General features: G+C 38.0%; 1 protein-coding gene across 5 annotated transcripts in view; it reads left to right on the forward strand.

The window, feature by feature from the left end:
- The window catches only part of LOC139973544 (ficolin-1-like), a 56383-nt gene that overhangs the window by 26628 nt on the left and 12206 nt on the right, over positions 1 to 17549 (forward strand). For 4 of the 5 annotated variants that reach the window (XM_071980302.1, XM_071980301.1, XM_071980300.1 and 1 more), the window contains 3 exons: positions 13579 to 13647; positions 16082 to 16168; positions 17051 to 17137. In XM_071980302.1, the coding sequence (XP_071836403.1) occupies positions 13579 to 13647; positions 16082 to 16168; positions 17051 to 17137 (243 nt within the window). Of the gene's footprint in view, positions 1 to 5137; positions 5347 to 13578; positions 13648 to 16081; positions 16169 to 17050; positions 17138 to 17549 lie in introns of those variants that run through there. The other variant, XM_071980303.1, reaches the window with a different exon arrangement.

A 17549-nucleotide genomic window follows, 5' to 3' on the forward strand; every position in this document is an offset into this window, starting at 1 on the left:
TCACAATAGGTATATGAATACATAATTGTCAGTGCCAATTTTTCTTTTTAGGTTATGCACAATCACAGGAATAAATGTATAGGCCTAGATAAACTAGAGTGCGACAGCCGATATATCCAACTGTCGCATTCCAATTTTCCAAATATCATCCGTTTAACAAAGTTTTGGGGAGAGACACCCCCCCCCCCCCATCCTCTCTAGCGACGTCCCTGCATATACCCAGTGTTCTCACTGTGGAGTAAACTCCGGTATCACTCAGCAACAAGGTAACATGGAATGCGCTGCCACGGAATATACTCCCTATTTCGTTTCCCCAATCTTAGGGAACGGGCACCGTCTTTCAGACACTATCTACAACTAAACAACAAATATGTACAGGCTTGGGCTCTAGCTATGAAGTGTTGTCTCTTATGATAATGACGGAGCGCACTAGTTTTCTACTGGAATCGCCCAAAGATGCGGCGTATGTAATCCGAGGAACCAACGAACTTCTCTGCTAACTCCCCAGGCTTCAACTGGGCTAGACGTTCGCGGTGAATATGGCACACCATCACATGGTTCAGCCTCTCTTGAGTCATGGTGCTCCGTATCCATGTCTTCAAACGCCTCAACGCACTAAAAGATCTCTCGGCTTCCGTCGAACTGGAAGGGTAGACGAGGAGCAACCGCAAGAGCTGCTTCGACTTCACCAAACATAGGCCGTACGGCTGGTTTCATCGACTTGAATATTTGTCTATACCCTTCAACCGACGACGACTGGAACTGGCCTCGAAAGAAAGGAAGACTAAGCTTAAGATTATCGGAGAGCTCAGGGTACCAACGCACGAGATCTGTTTGTATTTCTCCATTCAGCAACATTGATTGATATTCGATGATATGAATCCTGAGATGTGTAAGTCCTAATAGCCACGACACTACTCTTTTACCAAATGTGTGTGTATGTGTGGAGGGGTCATTTGATAGTGTGTCCCCATCGAAATGTGTGGGGGACGTGTTCCCCGCCCCTCCCCCTCCCTGGATTGACGCCCATGCACTCAGTGTGCTATTGCAGGTGTGATTTTGTCTTTTCCCTGATCTATATCTTTAATGATAAAACGGTTATATTGTCAACGGATGAGTGATCGGATATCATATTTTTAGTAAGTTTTAACAATCCCTCATGTATCATTTTGAATCTCTATAAACCATCGTTTTATTGATTGCTGGAAAGATTCAATAGTAAACACACTGCCTTTTTTTCAACCTTCTCTTATCATCCTATTCTTTCATTTATCTTTGTTTGTTGCATGCATGTATACGATTGATATATCTCTTTTATAAGTAGAGTATAGTTAAGTACATGTCAGCTGTTGCTAAAATCTTAATTTTTATTATTATTAAATATATATGATCTATGTCCGGTGGACAGAGCGAAATATATGTTGAGACTAGTGGAACAGAGTTGTCTGATGATCGCTCAACGCGTGAAACTCTGAGTTAAAACTACTAGTGTCCCACTAGTCTCAACTAGTCTCAATATATATATATATATATATATATATATATATATATATATATATATATATATATATATATATATATATAATATATATATATATATATAATATATATATATATATATATATATATATATATATATATATATATATATATATATATATATATATATATTGACTCAGAGTTCACGCGTTGAGCGATCATCAGACAACTCTGTTCCACTAGTCTCAACATAAATTACAGAAAGGGGCAAAAGGTTTCATCATTCCAAAAATACACTTTCTCCATGGAATAGCCTTTTTATAAGTTTGGTTATCTATCGCCGACTGGTATCAGGGAAAATAAAATCCGTTGCCATAACAACCTCAAAAAAGTCAATAAACAAACTCTGATATGGTCTTTTTGTTTTTTGCTTTTTTCATCAATATGGAATATTTTATGAAAGATCGTGACGATCATTAATCGCTCCATTTCCACGAAATTAATTAAGAACTTCCATATTATATTACAGTTTTGAGTTTTCTATAGAAGACTTGCGACTTTTTACACAACACTTAATCACAATAGGTATATGAATACATAATTGTCATTGCCACCTCTTGCTCACTGTTTAAAATTCGGGCAATATACTGATAACTTTTCGGGTTCCTACTGAAAAAAAAGATAATTTGCAATGTGCATTTCAGTGGTTAAACTTATATTATTATTACCATTGCTATTGTAACGACTTCCCCAATAATTATAACAAATATGGAAGGGTAATAACACTGAAAATTATTTCTATGTTATCGGCATGCGATGTAAAAACCGATGCATGCCTATATAATATGCACATCCAAATGTGGAACGCTCGCATACAATTTCTCAAAGTGGTAAGGAAAACGTGGTAAATATGACTGATAAAAGGTCAATTTTGACCAAAAATTCATCAATTTTTAGGTCATGCACAATCACAGGAGTAATTGATTATGGTCTTTTTTTCATCAATATGGAATATTTTTAAAAGTTTGTGACGATCATTAATGAACCCTTTTACTAGAAATTAATTAAGAACGTCCATTTTATATTACAGTTTTGAGTTTTCTATAGAAGACGTGCGACTTTTTACACAACACTCAATCACAATAGGTATATGAATACATAATTGTCATTGCCACCGCTTTCTAACTGTTTACATACGTATATGTTTTCAAGTGATCATGAAAAGTTCTGAAACTTGGTTCTGAAAGGACACCTGTGTAGACTTTCCGTGTATAGGTATAATCAGGTAACAACTCCCATGGTATGGGTTACGCGATATCTCGACCATTTGATAATTTTCGTCAAAATGTCATGTTAGTGTAATTGTCAAGTTTAGTTTATCTAACGCAACAACTCATAAATGTTAAATGTGATTCCAAGATATCATGTTAATGATGTTTTGCATAAACTATAGCAATGACTTTGTACATGTAAACAGGTAAACGTGCAAGAAGCAACTCGAGGAAATGGAAATTTTCGTCAAGATGTCACTTGTTCCTCACTCGGCAAATATCGCATATGTTGACACGCTGTCGAGGTATACTAACATAGTGCTTTTACATCTTGTCTGCATGTGCCGTCAATGCCACCGTCATAAAAGAAAAGAATTGCTTTTTAATATACAATAATGAATAGACCTTTTTGCAAAATATATCAATTTTTGGCACAAAAAAAGGGAGGGTGGGGGGTGGCGAGCACAAAATTTCGCCGAAGTCCGTTTTGGGGTCAGATCTAAGGAAAAGGGGACCAATAACCATGGGCGTATAGGAGCCCAATTGGTTTGGGTGCTGTAACGATTTGCACGAAAAATGTAAGCAAAATTGAAGGGCGTACTGGTAAAACCCCCTCACCTTTTGAGAATGTGTTACTAACTTAAAAGGTGCTAAACTTAGATGCATACTGGTGCTACCATTGGAAGGAAACTTATGTATACAAGATTTTTAATTTCCAGGTTAGTCTCCCAATATATTTCTGTATAATATTTTCACTAGTTGGCGTCAAAAGTGTGTGTGTGTGGGGGGGGGGGTCGGCTATGCGAGCATGCCACCCCCTATGCACATAACTTCACAACATCAATGCCAGATAAGTCGAGCACGTTTAGAACGTTATAGACGTTTAGTTATAAACGTTTAGAACGTGATAGTCTATTACTACCTTAGGCTGAGTTCTTATACGGACTTACTAACTCTCATCAAACAAACTTATTGTATATATTTTTGGCAGTACCCGAAACAAATATCAGAATATTGCCCGAATTTTCACAGGAATATCTTTTTGCGGGGGGGGGGGGGGGGGCTTCCCCTCGCCTCCTACGCCTATGCCAATAACTTCTCTTTCAGAAATGTGTTTAGGAAGGGTGCTTATATGCAAAATGGTGCTATCATTTCTACAATTTTAACAAACTTTTGCTAGTGTACACGACTCATTGTGTGTGTGCAAATTTTTAGCTCTCCATTTCTTACACTCATCTTAATATCTCCGTCAATGTCATCAAATTTATCATTTCCGATGCTATATGAATATTCAAATTGATATTGAACCAATCATCTTACCGATTGGATCGTATTGTCAGTTACAGTAGTTAACCCTTTTATAGTGTAGTCAATTGGTCCGTTTGTCAAATCCGCACAACCTCAAATCAATCTCAAGGTAATAATTTATAATAACTTCGTGACGATGACGTTACAAAAAGATTGGCTGTCGCATTGGAAAACGAAAATGTTCCCTTCAAGGGTAATTGAGTCGTGCTCAGGTTTTTTTGAGGTAATCATACCTACTGGCTAAACAAGAGTACAGTACTGTACCCTTTCTATGCCCCTACCTAAATCAGTCGGAAGAATTTTGGAATCCTCTTAATGTGGAGTTTTTCATCTAACCCCCCATCTCCCCAGTACAAAACAGTTGTTGCGCCCCTACTGTTAACTGTAGAACAATAAAGGGCTGATCGGGGTCTGACAGATATCACGTGCAAACTCAAGATTTCCTGATACACTAATATTGTTGTGATATATAATACTGCCATGCTCATTGGTTACCAGAAGTCTCCCTTTACGAACTATATATGCGGATACACATGTGTTTTGCTAAAAACGTCATTTATAGTATTTGGTCACTTTTCAAGAGAATCGTGGTATCCGAGGCGTAGGAAGAAAGTTCAATCGAGGGATGGTAGGAAGGGGTGGGGGTGTGGGGGGGGGGAGTAGAAACCTCGAAGGGCAGCAACAACCAATCATTTTCACAAGACTTGTTTTACAAAGAAGAGAATTAATGCTTCAAATCTTACCAGCTGTGTTCAATCTATCTGCGCATTGAAGGCATAAACAGCCAATTGAGACTAAGCAATTTTCATTGCATATTCAAATTGTCTGGGGTATCGTCTGTAAAACAATCCGGACCACTCATCAGCTTCCAGACTTACATCGTGATCAACTAATTGATATGATGTGAATACGGAATTGTGTACAACCAGCTCCATATTGTAATCACAATGTTGAACTTGAATATGCATGAAAAATTATATACGTCATCCACCATCATGACCAATTAAAATTCACTATAGGGGAGACTATATTGGACGCTTTATGAAGATTGTAATAACTACTGGCAAACGGTCAGTAATTCTTCATTAGTATCACAGAACGGCAAGACATACATGATACGTACCTACTTACCACAGGAAAAGACACATTTGATAAACTTAGATTGTTTTTCCCTTTCCGCCTCTGGATTTGTTCAAAATGGAGAAAGGAGGATTAAAGCAGTGTCGATCACCTTTATTTATTCATCTTCTGATTGCTGTCATTCTGCTTCTTGGAGGGAGGTCTCAAGGTAGGCTTAATTTTACCAAAATGTACATTTTTAACAATGATAAACATTAAGTTCCCATGAGTGAACAACAGAAATAGTGTTCTGGGAACAACCATGTCGACATAATTGTATATCTACTTAAAAGCCTACAAGTGATTACCTCAGAAATGCATAACGTCACATTTATCTTTTCTTCTTCTGGGGATGGACCTCCAGATCTCCCTAATGACGGAGTTCCCTTCAACGATCACAAGGTCATACCAGTTATCTTCGTATAAGAGCTAAGGTGAAATGTTATATGCTATACTTCCAGCACAATTGGACTGCAGGACTATAAGCCAGCGTTGCCAGTTCCCCTCCCCCCTCCCCGCCCCCTCCAAAAACACACAATTATGTTGTTCAATCCGACTTAAGGTAGATATAGGCCTAGGCTTGGGTAAAAACATTTACCCGTTTCACTCGATATTGTTCATCTTATAAGAGTCCCCCATATAAGCTTGCACGGTTTCGTGAAAACCACAAACCGTTTTTTTTTCTTGCAAAAAACCCGATTCTGGCTCAAAAACCGGTTTTCTTCCTTCCCGAATTTCATTGAAAACATTCAAATCTCTGACGGAGGTGTCGCGATCGCTAAGATGCGTATTTTTGAAACTATACCAACACTGCTGTAAAAGTCTAGTTTGTTCGCAGTAGCGGGTAAAAAATAAGGAGAATAAATTCAAGGAACGTTACTGTCTTCATGACTCTCTTTTCATTACCCATGTTAACTTAATTTAACTTAAAAGTTAAAATGTCGAAAAGAAATGTGTTAGTGAAATTCTTTCTTAAAGTTTTAACATCACGTGCAATTATCGTTTGTCTTGTGTTTTCTCGACTTCACGAATTTCAAGTTAGTGTTCAGAAAAAAACTCACGGGTCAACCCGATCACCCGATGGTCTCGTTAGCGAGAAATCTACTCTGATAATGACAGTAACTATTTACTTACAGTTGTCTAAGAATTTCTGTTAACTAAGGAAGGGTTTGCTCGGTCGGTTGCTTACTGTTTAACCTGCTAATGATGATAAAATAGAATTCGTTGGAATTAATAGATAACAAATTTGCCCCAGATGGAGAAACTTCCTAAACGTAGATATTAATGTAATACCCCCTCCCGAGAAAATCAATTGCTCTACCCCCATATCCACGCTAGTAAGACGTTATATTTTCGGAGATTAGGGCCGAGCGTAAACCCCACTATTACCAATTGGAGATCGTAAAAAAATTTCTTTACAATATGATTGGTCCAATAAATTCAGTAGTGGCTGACAAAGTGTTCGAAGGTACCAAATTGCACAAGGCTCTAGCCATGTTCGCGGGTGGTGTCTTGGCGGTAAAAAAAAATTCTCTTCAAGGAGTGAAGAGAATTTGCCGCCTACACTTTCAAGTACAAGTTGAAAAATAATGCTGGCAAAAGCGGGGATTATAGGTCGGCAAAGATTATAAATTGTTTACGTTAAAAGGGAAACAAGTATTCATCAACGTAAATGAACAATTAACCAACTGAGAGTCGCCTTGTCTAACGATAATTGATAAGAAGTAGTGAAAGGAAACTTGCCAAGAAAATCTATTAGCGTACAAAGAAAAATTGTCCAACAGCAACATCTGTAATTTCCAGCTATATACACAACATTTTAACTCCTAATTAGTATTCCTTGGCTCAAGCCTGCCTGACGTCAGGTGTATCTTGTGAATAATAGACTTTGATTGGTCTAATGTTACTTTTTGCATCTTTGTTGTTCAACTAACAGAGCCCTGCTCAAATGTTTTCTCACTGCTAGGCCTGTGTTCTGAGCCAGTTGCGTGCGCAGCTGTACATGTCGTATGGTATTGTGGATTGCGCCATGTACGTACCTTTCAAGTTTTAACGACCATTTTTTGGACACGAACTTTGCTCAATGTGTTTGAAAAGATTTTCTCCATATCCTCTACTGTTAAATTGAAGTAAAATAATAAGAACAACATAAAGAGGACAAACACGTTGGATATAACAATTAATTTTGAACTGCATCTCGTCATTTGAGTGTGTGTACTTCTCACAACTACTAACGTTGGTCACCAAGGTAAGTCCAATACTACAAGTACAAGGTCACCTATAACTGATTCACGCATATAAATTATAAGGGCTGCATAGCCTAATGTTAGGCCTAGCTATCCACACTCAACACTGGTATATGGCGTGTGCCAATCGTAGCTGCCAATGTCGTCTAGCAGAAAAGCTTTCGCTTGTTGCAATTTACTTTCACATTGCAAAAAGATCACTAAATTGGAGAAACCAAAGTCAACAAATGATGGATGGAAGCTTTAACTTTTTTTTCCAGTATTTGCAGTTCAACATTTCGTTTTTTTCGGTTTTCTTAAAATAACAAATAGTACCGAAATTCGGTCGGCAAAAACCGGTTTCGGCCGGTACTAAAACCGGTTTACAGTGCAAGCCTACCCTCAGCGAATTGCGAACAAACATAATTCCTACCCACATATATAGGGGCAGTTGTCAAACAAATAACAAAAAGTCAACAACTTTGTATTTGTTATTTGTTCCCCCGATTTAAAAAAAAAAAAAACTTTGGACGGTTGCCTCCCAGAATAATTGGCAGCCCCTGTGTCATAATGCTCCCACCTGGAACATTGGGTTGAGAATGTCCAATTCACACACAATAGAAATGGAGATGAACACCAATAATAGGGTAAAAGCTACATATCTAATTTATTGAAAATCTCTACATAATAATCTGACAAGAGTATAAGAAGATACTGCTTCTCTCCTCCCTAGCTGCAATCCACCCTCTCCAAAAGTTAATTACACTCTCTCTCTCAACTTCCTTCCCCCCCCCAATCTCTCCTCCCCAACAGGTCTGGACTTGTTGATTCCAAAAATAAATCGAAGTAAAACAATGGTGTCCTTTGTGACCATGTGACACACCATGGTCTAAACAAGGATGATGTAACAGACCCATGTCAAAGGTCACTAGGTTGTTACTATGGGCAGTTGTTTATCCTCTGCCCACCAAGGAGAAAACTACGGATGCCTTTAGGTGATACATCCTTACACCCCCATACTTCAAGAGAAAAGCTGTGTCTTTTCACAAAACAATAATACACAAGTTAGGATAATTTCCATTAAAATAAAAAGGGAAATCTTAAAAGCAAATGACAACATTCTTTTAATTAAAAGAGTACATGTTTAATTAATGTATAAAATACATGAGATATCCTTCCCATAAACTAGGCCTAAGAGGCAGACAGACAGTTATAAGCAAAACAATGCGGAAATGATAATCAACATATAAATGTACTACACTCCATAATGGACACCATGGCAGTTACCCATTAACAATGATAAAAACGACTATAACTGAGTCTACTTCTAGTGTTTATGAACTATAAGTACTACAATACATAACATGAAAACTCACTTTAAAACATCCTAGACAAAGCATCGGCATTAGAGTTATCTGTGCTCTTCTTATGTTGTATGGTAAAGTTATATTCTTGCAAAACTATTGACCATCGAGTAAGTCTTTTGTTATGCAACTTCATTTGGTCAAGCCAAACTAACGGTTTATGATCAGTCTGGATCAAAAATTTTCTGCCAAACAAATAAACATACAATTTCTGCACCGCCCATACAATTGCTAGGCACTCTTTTTCTATAGTGGAATACACTTCTTCCGAACGAGATAACTTCCGGCTTATGTAAATAATAGGATGCTCCGATCCATCTTCCCCTATTTGGCTAAGTACACTCCCAATACCTCTTTCGGAAGCATCACATTGAAGAATAAAATCCTTCTCGAAATCTGGACTTTTCAGTACAGGTTTGCAAGTGATCAGTTCCTTTAATGACAAAAATGCCTGCTCACATCCCTCTGTCCATTCAATAACAGTAGGCTTACTTTTCTTTGTAAGGTCTGTAAGGGGACTGGCAATTTGAGCAAAATCCGGTATAAGTTTCGATAATACCCGGTTAATCCAAGAAACGATCTTACATCTGTCTTAGTTAGAGGGGTAGGCCAGTTAATAATAGCTTCCACCTTACACTCTTCTGGTCTTACTTCTCCACTACCAATTACATAACCTAGATAAGGAACTGTAGGTTCACCTATCCTACACTTATCAGGCTTTACTGCCAATCCTGATTTCTCCAATCTATTAAACACTGCCTCCAAATGACACAAGTGCTCTTCCCATGTCTTACTGAATATAACTATGTCATCAATATAGGCCTTAGCAAATTCCTCACATCCTTGCAAAACATTATCCACAAGACGTTGGAAAGTTGCAGGTGCGTTACGCATTCCAAAAGGCATGACTAGGTATTCAAAAAGACCAAAGGGAGTAATAAACGCTGACTTTTCCCTGGCTGCTTGAGATAAGGGTACTTGATAGTAACCCTTCGTCAAATCAAGAGTAGAAATAAACGGTGATCCACTTACGTCATCGATGATGTCATCGACACGTGGTATGGGATATGCGTCAAATTTGGTCACTTGATTAAGTTTTCTGTAGTCTGTACATATCCTAATTGAACCATCCTTCTTTGGAACTGAAACAATGGGCGACGCCCATGGACTAGACGATGGTTTGATTATTCCTGCCTCTAACATTTGCTCTAGTTGTGACTTAATTTTGGCTCTTTTAGCCTGGGGCAAGCGGTATGCCTTTTGTGTAATAGGCACTTCATTAGTTACATAAACATCATGCTCAGTACTTTGAGTTCTACCTGGTACATCAGACAGTATGTCATCAAACTTCTGTAGAAGTTTTGCGACATTATTTCGTTTCTCCTCTGTTAACCTCTCTGAAATATTTACACTTTGCCAATCTTGGGTTCTGATTGGTTGATACCCTATCTCTGAATTACCATCACTATTAGAGTCACTTTCTAATACCTGAGCATATAAACAATGCCGTTCTACCCACGGACGAAGCATATTCACATGAAATATTCTGAACTGCTTTCTCTTTGTACCTGTGTCTATTTCATAATCTGTATCACTTATTTTATTAGTGATAGGGTAGGGTCCTTGCCATTCTGCTTGTAGTTTCCCAGATGCTGTGGGCAGAAACACTAGAACTTGTTGTCCAACCCCATAACATCTACTCCTAGCAGTTCTATCATAACACTCTTTCTGTTGGTCTTGAGCAGCAGCAAGATTTTCTTGAACCATTGCTGTGAGCTCTCTCATACGATTTCGCATATCTAGCACATACTCTAAGATATTCTCGTTACGACACTGACCTTCTGGATTACATATCTCTTCTTTCAATACATCCAGAGCTCCCTTTACTTTTCTACCATAAAGTAACTCAAACGGACTAAATCCTGTGCTGCTTTGGGGCACTTCCCTATAAGCAAATAAAAGATAGGGGATATAACGATCCCAACTTTCCGGTTGTTGAGTAACAAATGCCCGTAACATTGATTTTAATGTACCATTAAACCTCTCAACGAGACCATTGGTTTGAGGATGGTACGAACTGGACTTCAAATGGTCTATTTCTAACAAGTTACAAACTTCTTTCATTAACTTTGAAGTGAAGTTCGTTCCCTGATCCGAAACTATCTCCTCAGGAATACCAACACGGGAGAATAATTTCACTAGTTCCTCAGCAATTGTCTCCGCTTCCTGATTTGGAATGGGAATTGCTTCTGGGTAACGGGTAGCATAGTCCACTACGACTAAAACATAACGATTACCCTTCTTAGTTCGAGGTAAGGGCCCTGCCAGATCCATGCCAATTCTTTTAAATGGTACTTGTATAATGGGTAAGGGGTTTAATGGGGCCTTTGTCACATCCCTACGCCCTGCTGTTTTTTGGCAGTTAGCACAACTTTGGCAATATTTACCAACATCACCAAAAATTCCTGGCCAATAAAAATTATTGAGGATTCGATCTCTTGTTTTCTTGCTACCTAAATGTCCTCCCATGGGAATATCATGAGCAAGTCTCAAAATAGAATCCCTATGCTTATGAGGAACTACCAACTGATGGTATTCTTGGCTACCAGTGGATTTCTTTGACTGCCACTTCCTCATTAATAAGCCATCTTTCAAATAAAAGCATACACGGTGCTTGTCAATGTCAGGATATGGTACAACCCTGTCATACAAGCTTTTGAAATTCTGTTCATTTCTTTGCAATTTAAAAAGTCTCTAGATGAAAAATGGTGCAATATACAGTTGTTTGGTCAATGATATTGCCCCCTCCCAATCACCCCTTTCTTGTGTCCTATTTTTCTTTTTTTTCTCCTGAATTGTTTTATTAACACTCGGGTCATGGAGCCTAGGGAGGTACCTATGCCACTGACCGAACTTAGCAAGGGTGTGACGCACTTGATGCATTAAATGAAGTGCGATCATAACAAAATGATAATAGGTGTACGGTACCTACAAAGTGAGTAGGATTTTACTGCCAAAAAATACCCAGCTAGGTCTGTGATAGAAACTTCTGTTTTTTATTCAGCTTTCTTCTCTGTTGAGCAACAATTTGTATGTCAAGAGAAGCCCTTTGCCTACCTCTACTCTCACCCACCCCTCGGCCTCATCTCCTCGACCATACTACTAATGTTCAACTTCTTGTAGTTTTTACCAACAGTTAACTGCTGTGACAGTTTCAATCACACCTGACCTGGTTGTGGGTATTTATTACTCTCGATTTTTTTCGTAATTTTTTTTTTTTTTTTTTTTATTTTATTTTTTTAATTTGTAATTTTTTTTTTTACTGAGCGTCTTAAAGTAGCCGGGTCATGTACGTGCAGTAAGCGGGTCATTTGACCCGGGTCCCGGCTACTAACGAAAACCCTGTTACAGGGGTAGGATCAGGGGTGGGGGAGGACTGGGGGCATAACCTCCACTTTTTTCCAATATAGCAAATGTGCCCTACTGGCAAATAAAATGTGCCCTTTGATGAAGAACTGTCTTTTGGAATATCTTAAGCTTTTAAGCCATTAATTATTTAGTTTTAGTCTGTATGTATGCTATTCTAAAATGGCATCCCACATCTTTTTGTAGCACGGTTAACGATAAACAATCTCAATAAATTAAAAAAAATCAATGTTGCAGCTTTCACTTTACTATTAAATTATTCTATACTTGATGATGCCAAAATCCTACTTCTGTTTAATAGTTTTGAGGCTATTGATGCATGCCTTGCTGTACTACTGGAGATTCACTGGAATTACTGCAGGGTCATATACAATACTAACCCATATGGAGGAAATTATAATTCTAAATGCAGCAAATGGCATAGCTTTTAAGATATCAGATCAGCTTGTGAAAACAGACACCAGTGACATTGATTTTCCGCAGTTGGATGCACAGCTTAGGATGTTAAGGGGTACTATTCTTCAGCAATTTCCTGATGTGAAAAGAATTACATCAATGAGCACAATCATTTCTGCTATAGCAGAAACACCCAAATGTCCAACCCTTACTTTCAGAACTTGCAAACTAATTCATACATATTTGTTGGCTCATTTAAGTACCGCTTCAGCTGAAAGATCGTTCTCCACACAGCGTCTTCTAAAGAGTTATCTGAGAAGCACAATGTCACAAAAGAGATACAACAGTCTGATGTTATTGAATGTACACAAATCTAAGACCGATGACTTGGATTTAACTGAGGTTGCTAAAGACTTATTCAATGAATGAACACAGGAGGATTTTTTTTTTGGAAAGTTCTAAATTATGGATGGAGAGAAGTACAGATGTAGGTTGATAGAGTCATGTGCACCATAACAGTATTGATAGCATACTAACACATCATATATATTTAAGTGATATGGCCATTGGCCGGCATGTGTATCGGTTTATAGCATAACGAGTGGTGGTTATGGAATGAGAAAGTGCCCCTCTGATGGTGTTCCTCCCCTCACTTTTTGGAAGCTTAATTCCTACCCCCCTGTATGCTTACTGGTCTGTCTATTGCAGCAATAAGGTGGTCCACGACCTGGTTATTTCTCGGACTGAAAACGTCATTTAACAATTAACATTATTTGCTTTAGTTCTCCGTTGTCATAGCATACAAGAAATTCATTTTTATTTGAAGTTTTCTTTATTTTGATTCAATAATTTAAAACGATTACAGTACATGAATTATACACACTTTAGAAAAGAATTAGAACAATTTCCCGCTTTGAAAATAAAATAAAACTTGTTGATAAATTTATCATAACTATTCCTGTAATGTTTCATGTGATTCTTGTTCAACAGCTGCTCGTTACAATCCTGGTCCATGCCCAGGGGCAGCACCGAAACCAAATGACCATGTTACAAAAGAAGGTAAGTTCAACAACGAAGCAGTAAACTAAATCTATACACTAACCGTTACAGTTTAGGTAAAATCCACTAGAGTGACGTGCGCAGGATTTGGAAGTTGGTGGGGGGGGGGGGGGTGGGGGGATTTCCTTACCAATTTAGGAAGAGCTTGACGTTTTATTGAAGGCCGACCCCTCAGCCCGGAGGCGTCGTCTTATTCTTTCTTGAACAAAAATGTCATAATCCTCGACTGAGGTGAGGGTATGGTGACCTCAGTGGCTTAACACATAAAATTATATCCCTCCCCTAATAAAATCAAGGGAAATAAGCCCTCCCCCCCAGTCCCACCACCCACCCACTGAAAGATAGAATAATACACAAATGTGTTAATTTAATTTACATACACATGATATACCAGGGTTGTCCAACCTACGGCTCGCGGGCCACAGTGCGGCCCGCCGCAAGGTCCCGTCCGGCCCGCCAACCTCATTAATTTACAAATATACTTTTACCCAGGAATTTTTTTTTGATAAATTTCAAAGATCATTATATCTCAATATGAAGATTGTTTTGATACAGATCAGAAGGCTTGTGAAGTGTCATTTCCTGCAATCTGGGGATCTTTTGGGCGATTTTTTTTTTCTTGCACGCCACGCGCCAACCTACGGTGGTGCTCCGCTTGTATAGTAACTTCATTTCCCATACAGACCCCTAGCGGTGCCACTGAAATTTGCTGCTCTGGCACGAAACCCTGGATATGCCACAGGAGCTTGTAGGCTCATGCGGCCCCTCCTTTATCATAATCATTCGAGGTGGCCCTCCTCATCAAAAGGTTGGACAACCCTGACATATACAGTATGTAAGCATGTTACAATTAAAGCGTTTGAAAAATTTTAACTATTAAGGAGAGGGGTTTAACTCCTTAGACCATCCTCAGACGACATAACATCTGATGGTGATTAGGCTTTCCCGTTGCTGCCCCCCCCCCTCTCCTTGCGCATTACACTGATCTTTTCATATTTCTCGAGACCTTCAGCCAGTTTTGCGGTCAAGTTAAATGATATTAGTATCATATCTTGTTCACATTATCCGTACCAATGTTACATCCAATGCCAGCTAGCTATCATGTAAGCTATAACAGCATATAGTGCTTTATGTGTTTACATTTGATGTTGCATGCAGGACTTTGATAGGGACTGTATAGTCAGTGACACTAATACCCGTAAGATTGTGAAAGGATTTTTTATTTGAGGCGGTTCGAGGGTTATTTAATCAATTTTATGTCGTCTTTATGGAAAAGCGTCAAATATACTGTATGGTGTGCCCATTATGAACTTCTAATTTTTAACCAGTGATATAAGAAACAGCAAACAACAACAACAAAATGTGATATTTATTTTATTAAGTTCCCATAACATTATTTAAAATATCACAAACATCACAAACATCTAATAAGACAGAAATATATTGTTTTGTTGATTTCATTCTATTTGCAGGGTTAAACTCAATTATGAAACAATTTATTTTGTTATAATGACACATATAAGATAATAAAATTAAAATATATTCTTGTTTTATATACAATCATATTATGTTCTTCATCTCTAACTACTAATTTTCATAATTAACCATCTGAAGTTGTCGGCTATGTTTTATATGATCGGCAAAACAAACTCAAGATTCCACGGCAATTTTATGGATATGTCTTGGATTCAGAATACAACAATGAGCAACCATCACTGAATGAGTTAAATACTAAGGACTCAACACTAACCACCACAGGGCCCTTATACTTTGATATTCCCCAAGGTTAACTATTTTCTTGTGTTGTAATTGTCTCAGCTTATAAAAGTTTATCCTTATCAGTTTCTTTTATAAGATTGGTGATCGTTCAAATAAATAGAATACTTTAATGCACCACTTTGAGTACAACATTCATTGAACTTGTGGTGACCATAATTTGCTACAGTAAATTGTGCTAGGAACCTAAATTATGAACAGGATATTGCTGTCTTAAGAATTGATAAAATATCAAGATCTATTAGAAGTATGCAGTGTGATGGTAGCCATTTTGTGTTGCACTGTATGTATATATTCAGTAGTTGGCCAATTTTGTGATTTCAGACATGGTTTGAGCATAAGGAAAGGCAACTTTTGGAACAAGTTGATTATGGTAGCGTCACGTCATTGCCAATGAACCTACCATTGCAAACTAGGCGTGCAGTATATATATATGTGGGTATAAAGGGTAAAGGGGCCGCTGTAACATTAAATAAAGAAGCTTCTCTTTTGCATCACTTTAAGCACATATAGCTCGTTTGTGATCATATTATGTTGTACCTTTCATACGTATACATACTGAACACATAGGCCTAATTTTTATTGTCTTTGCTAATTCATGGTAAAAATCATCTCTTCTTGAGACAATATTATTGTCTGTATTTTGACCTACTGATAGCTACCAATATGTACTCAAGCAAACCTGTGGAGACCACCCCAAAGCAAACTACTAGCAGTGAAACAACTGGCTCGACTATCAGGGAAGGTACAGTAAATGTAGATGTTAGGTATGCAAGGGAAGAAGGAAGGATTCATGCTTACTAGTTCACCTGAGCCTCTTTCTTTGAGACCATTGCCACATTGTCTTTTATTGATTTTTGTTACACTTTTTGGATCTGAAATGTGTTTATAGAAACAGCATGGCATCCTTGGTTGACTTTAGTAAACACCGTTTTTGGCATGACAAACTATAACTCCTTGTAAGTTACTATTAGAGGCCACAACATTGTACATGTGTTTTATCACATTTTTGTATTGCATCGCAACATGAGCTACTGTAACTTAACAATGGTCTTTGCATGTTAGACTACATAGTCCAGCCACTTAAATTAATGAGACTCAGATGATTACCACTGTGCAATAGAATTACAACCTTAACTGATAGAAATATACATGTTTAAATAGTCTACAACATATCAACAATAATTCTGTACCTAAGGCCATCTTTTAAGCTAGCTGCTCACTGCCCCAACTGACCTACGTGACCCGACTGACCGACAATGACCAAACTGACCTACGTGACCCGACTGACGACGTGAACCGACTGACCGACATGACCTAACCCTACTCCACTGTTATGACCTAATCTTCAATTGTGATAAAGACCCATATAGTCTTTCAACTGACCCCTGCACAATTGAACTACATTTATTAACGATGCGTGAAGACATCCTCGTTAAGCTAGGTGACATGTGTCATGCAAAATTATTTCTCCATTTATAACTTTGCATAATTGGTTAAAACTGTTCAATGTCTGTACTGGTACATATACATATATACCTGCTCTTTCAAACCTTTCCAATAACAACTTTTAATGCTCCTAATCAGTATTTTATTTCCTTTCACATTTATTTTGGCCTACTGATAGCTACCAATCTGTCCTCAAGCAAACCTGTGGAGACCACCCCAATGCAAACTACTAGCAGTGAAACAACTGGCTCGACTGTCAGGGAAGGTACAGTAAATGTAGATGTTAGGTATGCAAGGGAAGAAGGAAGGATTCATGCTTACAAGTACACCTGAGCCTCTTTCTTTGAGACCATTGCCACATTGTCTTATATTGATTGATTTTTGTTACACTTTTTAGATCTGAATTGTGTTTATAAAAACAGTATGGCATCCTTGGTTGTCTTTAGTAAACACCATTTTTGCCATGACAAACTCTAACTCCTTGTAAGTTACACTACGTATTATTAGAGGCCACAACATTGTACATGTGTTTTATCACGTTTTTGTATTGCATTTCAACATGAGCTGACTTAACAATGGTCTCTGCATGCTACTAGTAGACTACATAGTCCAGCCACTTTAATTAATGAGACTCAGATGATTACCACTGTGCAATAGAATTACAACCTTGAATGATA

Source organism: Apostichopus japonicus, chromosome 9 (genome assembly GCF_037975245.1).
Source record: "Apostichopus japonicus isolate 1M-3 chromosome 9, ASM3797524v1, whole genome shotgun sequence".
Taxonomy (NCBI): domain Eukaryota; kingdom Metazoa; phylum Echinodermata; class Holothuroidea; order Aspidochirotida; family Stichopodidae; genus Apostichopus; species Apostichopus japonicus.